Raw genomic sequence first — 6671 nt, forward strand, 5'->3', positions numbered from 1 at the left:
TTTAATTTACAATAACAATTTATTTCTGTAAACATGGCGGTTATAATGGCAACAACAACACTAACACCTTCACATTCTGCAAGATAAAATAGCTTCATAGATACAAAAAGAAAAAAGAGAGAGATGGTAGAGGGGGAAGTGAATGAGGAAGATGAAGGTCAGCGAGGAGCTTCGGGGGCGTCCAGAAGGTGGGAGGGGCGGGGGGAGGAGGGGAGGGGAGGAGGAGGAGAGAGGGGGGGGGGGGGGTAATCCCGTCAATCCAACACCGATCCCAGTTTGTCTGGAAGACCCTCCGACCTCCTCCACTGTGCGTTACGTAGCTTGAACCATTTCTGAAAAAAAAAATTAAAAAAAGAAAGAAAGAGGTTAAAAACAGATGTCGGAAATCCACTGAAACGCGATCGGCGCCGACGTAACCCGACTTCTTCCGACACAAACTACAGTCGCGACATGAATGATCCCGAGAAGACTCAGCAGGTGGACGTCTGGTATTTCCAGGAACTAAACACAGGCGGTGTTTTCTCTGAACGCGTTTCATCCTCAGGCCACGGCGACGACGTTTACGTGCGGACAATCATTTTACCGCCAATAGCAGCTGGAGCGCAAACATTACTCTCAAAGGAGAAACCTTATCGCCCGCTTTGTTATTGTGAGTATTCAAGAGTTACACAATATTGTGTCCACGTGAAACTTAAAGACGATGAAAAGCTGCTATATGACACCTTGTTCAAAAGGAGTTTAACATTTAGAAACAATAGGCCTATTTTTGTGTTTCTTTGCTACTCGAAGCTCTCAGTCTGGATGTGGTTAAACTCAGCTTCAAAAAAAATAGCTTCCCCCGGAAAGCCGAACATATTATATCTACGATATCTTTACACAATCAGGACCGTCGAGACAACATTTTGGAGCAAAATATTGCCATTTCTAGCTTTTCTTCACATAATCTGTTCGTTAACGTAACGTTAGTATGTTAGTACGTGTTAAAAGCTGTACAACTAATCATACATTGATATTTAGCATTTTACATTTTGTGTTTAGTATGTTACCAAAAGATAAAAACCCTAGGATGGTAAGGGAGTTATTTTTTATTTTATTTTTTTAGGGGGAGGGGGGGGCATTTGAAATCTTTAAAACACTGGTTTTTGTTTTGTTAGAAACAGTCGTCACGACAAACAGTGATTAAAACTATGATTGAATAAAGACTCTCTCTTATCTTCAAAGTGACGTTTTCTTGGGCGCATGTAAATGTGATCGCTGACTCACAGGAAAACAGCACTGACCCTGAAGCTACATTTTTTTTTTATCAGGAAAAACTAAATGTTTTCATCGAATTTCAAGAGATTGCTGCAACTAACCGGGCCGGTGCGTCTGGACAGCCTCAGCCAATAACCGCTAAAAAGTCTGACCAGAAGTCGAGTCGTCAAGGGATTCACAAACGGCGCTGACGTAACCTCGATAACGCCGGAGGGAGGAAGGAGGGAGGGATTCGGGCCCTCTGACACAAGACATGAGGCCGACGGGCGGGACGGTTTCCAAACACGTGGGATTTCCCATTTCGCAGTCGTCTGGCTTTTCACTCAGAAATGCGGAGACTAAATCAGATCCAGAACCGGATCTCTGAACTTGGACTTCAAAGTTTGTCTTTAAAAACAAACAAAAACAACAACAAAAAAATGCAAATTTTCTCTTCCAAATTGTTGCTTTTTCCCGCAATGGACTAAAAAAAGGGTCTAGTGTAAAAGCATTTCACACATGCCATTTCTGAACAATAATAACCAGATTTACAATTATTATTATTACAATGTACAACGGTGCTCGTGTGTTTTTTTCCCCGTCGACCAGCTCTGGCTCGCATGAAGGGAAGTCGTTTAAACTCGACTCTGACGCTGCAAGCTTTAAAAAAAAAAAAAAGGGCTTCCAACCAATGAGAGCTTCGAGTTAAATAGCAAACACTCGACGGGAGGAGTGGCAGGAAGAAAGAGGAGGAAAAAAACAACAATATCAGCTGGAGATTAAGTCGGGTCTTTTGATGAGGGGCCAGACCTTCACTTCACCTTTGTGATACGGTGAATGGAAACAGAGCCGGCTCGGCGGGCAGATAGCGCCGACACGGTACCGACTGGCTGAACACGAGGCCTGGCAGGAAGTGAAGCAGGCAAATCAAGTGCGTATCTTTTCTTGTATAAACTCCCCCCCCCCCCCCCCGGAGCTTTTCAGATATTTGCATGACGACCTTTTGTAAAAGGTCGTAAATCAAACGACTTCCTGAGCGAAGACACCGGTTTTCCTCCGACGGCCGACGGCCTCGTCGGCCCGGTTTGCTTCCTCTCACTTTACTCTGGGCGGATTTTGTTTGGATTCAAGTGTCCCGCCCACCGATAGCCGTAACCATGACTGCGCCGCAGGCCTGTCAATCAAACGGACACGCCCCTCCCCAAAAAACACAGCTTTTTAAAGCTCATTTCCTAATTAGCGATGGGATTATTTTCAGACGGACCTCCAGAAAACTAATACGAAGAAGCGACTTTAGCTAACAACACCGAGATAAGTTGGAGAGAAATTTTATGCACTGAGAATTTTATGAGTCTAGTTGAATGGGAGTCTATGGAGGCATTTTTTTGGAGCCGACCTCTAGTGGCACTCGGCCATATTGCAGCCTGAGGCGCTCCTGCATCGGCCTCACTTTTCGAGCTACGTCCACTTTTACATACGATCTCTGGTCCAGTGTGAAAATTCTTCCTGTGATTCTGTTTTTCATACGAAACGACACGTTGCACCTGTTTGCACTTCGGTCTTCATTGTGTTTGGAGTTTGCTCGCGCCTCTGAAGTATCGGCTCAAAGAGATCTGGTGGAACCGGTTTGTTTGGTCGGAGCTAAAAAAAAAAAAAAAGCAATGAGAGGCACACCACCCGAGGTATGGGTTGGTGAAATGTTTTGTAACCTAGCAACGGAAATTTTCCTAAAGAAACGCACGTGACGCTGCGTCGACTCGAGTGACAGAATTTACATGTCCGAGTTCACCTTTTTCGGAGAGGAGACGTCCTCCGTTTACTCGCCGTTCGTCCGTCTGTCGCCGAAGGTTTCTGCGTAACTTCGGCGCGCTTCGTGACGTTATCGGCGCTCTTGACGCTTCACATCTGGCTGCTGATGTGACAGACGGCCAGACTTTACAGTAGGCCGAAGACATTCCTCAGATAAAGGGCGCGGCGGGGGTGTTTACATGAGGGAGGGAGAGCGGTGATGGAAACTGAATTTCCGAAGAAATAAAGTCAAGTTTTATGTCATTAAATGTCTGTTTTTCTACTTCACTTCATGACAGGCTTCAATTTTAATCCATTTTTTTGTGCTTAAAAAAAAAAAAATGCTGACTGATTGTGTATTTGTTCTTTTGTCTTATTTTAATGATCATAATTTATATCCTCAAGAGCTGCAATAATAAGTCTATAAATTAATTAGCCAATGTTTGTCTAAGACTTTAAATATTCTGTCGTCTAACCTTCACAGTTGGAAAAACTGACCGCTTTTTCTTGGCTTAACGTCACAGGACATAAAGTGTTTCGGGGTTTTGGACTTTTGTCAGATGACGTAAGAGATTTAGTGACACTGCAAGGGACTCTATGAAAGTGTGATGGACATTTTTTTAGTCAAAATACGTGTTAGACGCAGCTTGATTGAAGCTCTAACTTGGGAATTCACATTTTGTGAGGAAAAACTAAATAAAACTGATGTTTAAGCTCGAACCCTGACGTGATGTGACATAAACACGGCCGCTGTTCTTTGTGGTTGCATACTTTAGAAAAAACACTTTTTTTTAAAAGTTTGGGGTATGAACGAACTCCCTCCTCTAATGAAGATGTGGGTAAAAGCCCCGTTTTAAAAAAAAAAAATACTTTTGGTATGTTTTGAATTCATTTTGTTACATAAAAATGTTTTCCTTCACATTTAACATGACAAATCGCTTCTTGTTTTGTCAATTAAGTGTCAGAAATGAGTGAAAAACGCCTTAAATGACCTGTTTTGTCTAAAAATCCAAGTTTAGTATCACATTATCATCATAATTTCTCACAATTAAGAAGATCAAACCAACAAATGTTTCACATTTGTGCTTGAAAATGACAAAATACCCGATTATGAAATGACTATCCGATCCATTTCTTGTCAGTGGACTCGTTACACTCGTCATGAAAATATGCATTTCCTACATCTGAACGTGTATGAATGCAGCACAAACTACAGAAACCTCAACAACGGAGGATCATCTGAAACGGTCCCGCCCCATCTGTGATTGACAGCTCCTCTTTTCCTTAACGTCACCCTGCACAGATGAATCACCGTGTGAGACAATTTAACAATAGCTGCACCCGGATCTGAAAAAAATAAATAAAAAGGCAGCGCGAAACTCGACTCTTTGACGCGACTTCATCAGGAAAAGCAACCTGGAGCCGCTCCAGAGACGATGGACGGGTCGCTGGACTTTATTTCATCACTGTGATGTAAACAGAAGTGTTGCTCACCGACACCCTCCAACCAACCTGCTCTGGGTCGACTTCAACCCTTTTGTGGTGAGAGGTCACCTGACTGAACCTCTTTAAACACTCAACGACTCGTGAACTTGTGTTCTCGTAAAGCTGTGACACCATAAAGTCCCTTTACAGACTATATGGATGTTTTTTCAGGTTAAACATCTGAAAACTGCACAGAAGAATCAATTAACCTGCAGTTATAATTATACAGTACTTTTTTTAAAATTATTATTATTAAAGACATAAAAATATGAAGTGTCACCTCAGATTGAACAGACTACTCTTACTGTATGAGGAAGGTTTTACATTGAGGCATTCGGTACTTTTAACTTCTTAAAAACATCTTTCAGGTTTTTAAAGTGCCACTAAGCTATATATATATATATATTTTTTTTTTTTATTATTATCATTTTTTTAATATAACAAAGCACATAAAGGCTTGTTGGCCTGTAATGAAAACTAAAGTCCAAATATTGAGTCCTTAAATCACTAATTTTCACTATCAGTCGACATATATTACACTGGTGTTTCAAACGCGTTCTTATTTCTAGAAATTCGGCACATTTGTTCAACACTAAAAACCTAAAGCCACATTTTCGACCAAACTCCCGCTGAAACACAGACAGCAGAGGAAGGAGAGACAGAAAGAGTGATTATAAGCAGGAGGTTTCTCGACTCACTTGCGTTTCCTCCTCCGACAGCCCGCACTCCGCGGCGATCAGCATGAGCGTCGTCCCGTCCGGATGCTTGCTGACTCTGTTGAAATTTTCCTCCAGCACTTTGACCTGCTCCTCCGACAGCTTCAGGCACTCCATCGCTTTAGAAGCCATATTCTCCCCAGTGGTAAATAAAACAAGTTTTTTTTTTTTTTTCCCCCTTTCTGAAGTGTTTCCGCTTCGCAGCTCTTGGTTTGGAGCCCAGATGTTGGCGCGCAGCTGGACGCGCGGAGGACGCAGAGATGGAGCAGCGAGCGGCGGCGGCGGCTCACTGACAGCTCGGCGGAGGCGCTGTGTGACTGACTGCGGGTGTATGTTGTGTGTGTGCGTGCGGAGGCTTTACTATTGTCAACAGAGGCACGTCATGAGGCCAGTCCCACCAGCGCTGCGCCCTCCCCCCCCTCCCGATCACAACTGGAGGAGGAGGAGGAGGAACAAACGTCAAAGCCACAACTCCAGCTCCGCTCAGAGGAACGCAATGAGAGAATTTATAGAGTGAATCACAGCAATAATTTGGTCGGATAATTACTACAAATAATCACGAGGAAGTCGACAGTTATGGTTTGTGATGTCATGTCAAGAAATGTCATCAATCCATGTACATTACATAGAAAGTAAAGAGTCAAATTACATCATCTTAGTCCTGAAAATATTATGTAATTATAAATTAATTTTGATTTGTAAACAATTGGAGCAGTTAATCTTTTGTCCGGGAGGGAATACGTTTTTCACGCTGCCACTGGGGGGCGGCAAAGTAAAAACAATTCATTTAGACCAAATAATAATGCAAAAATAACATTTAAGATGGCTACAAGACTTTAAAAGGTCAAAGTCAAAATTTAAAGGAGGAGCTCGGCATTTTGTTTCAAAATGAACCTGAGCTCAACGCCTATTAGGATGTAGTGACTGGAAACAATCCCCGATGAAACCTGGACAAGACCAACTGGATATAAAAGTGGACGTAGCTTCCGGTTCAGAAAACCGAAGGGAATCCGAAAGTGCCTTAAACTGCAATACCACCGAGTGCCACTAGAGGTCGGCTCCAAAAGAGGCTCCGGCTCCGTAGACTCCCGTTCAACTTCTCAATAAAAAATGTCCACGAATAATAGTGGTGTCATTTGCTTGAGTCGTTCCTACTTTTTAGTTTTCTGTTGGTCCATCTGAAAATAATCCCATCGTTTTTTGGATATTAGGCCTCAAAATGCGGCATTTTTGGTTTGATTGAAAGGTTTCCGCTATCGGTGGGCGGGACTTCATCAAGTCAGATCCACCCTGGCTTCTGCACAACTCTTCCAAATATGGTCACTCAGCAAGATGGCGACGGCCGAAATGCCGAAAAGGTCGTGAGTTCTCAAAACAATCGTCGTCGTCACGGTCGGTTGCTGCTTGGTCAGTTCAGCTCACTGCTGTTTACGAAGCTTTTTAAAAAAA

General features: G+C 42.9%; 1 protein-coding gene across 1 annotated transcript; it reads right to left on the reverse strand.

Moving 5' to 3' along the window:
• Positions 1-5565, reverse strand: hopx (HOP homeobox). The gene is made up of 3 exons (XM_069707921.1): positions 5205-5565; positions 234-332; positions 1-188 (listed from the first exon to the last, which is right to left on the reverse strand). Exons 1-2 carry the CDS (start codon positions 5352-5354, stop codon positions 255-257), a joined length of 228 nt encoding a protein of 75 aa, XP_069564022.1. The 5' UTR covers positions 5355-5565; the 3' UTR covers positions 1-188; positions 234-254.
• Positions 5566-6671: the final 1106 nt, after the last annotated feature.

Source organism: Brachyistius frenatus, unplaced genomic scaffold, assembly GCF_029030835.1.
Source record: "Brachyistius frenatus isolate BFR_SWC_R1_liver_20210118 unplaced genomic scaffold, ASM2903083v1 Contig_73, whole genome shotgun sequence".
Lineage (NCBI taxonomy): Eukaryota > Metazoa > Chordata > Actinopteri > Embiotocidae > Brachyistius > Brachyistius frenatus.

Excerpts from the sequence above, each read along its gene's own strand:
- hopx (XM_069707921.1), bottom strand. The coding sequence starts at position 5,354 with ATGGCTTCTAAAGCGATGGAGTGCCTGAAGCTGTCGGAGGAGCAGGTC. Across the intron at positions 333-5,204 it reads TGTCGGAGGAGGAAACGCAA|AAATGGTTCAAGCTACGTAA; the intron begins GTGAGTCGAGAA and ends TTTTTTTTTCAG.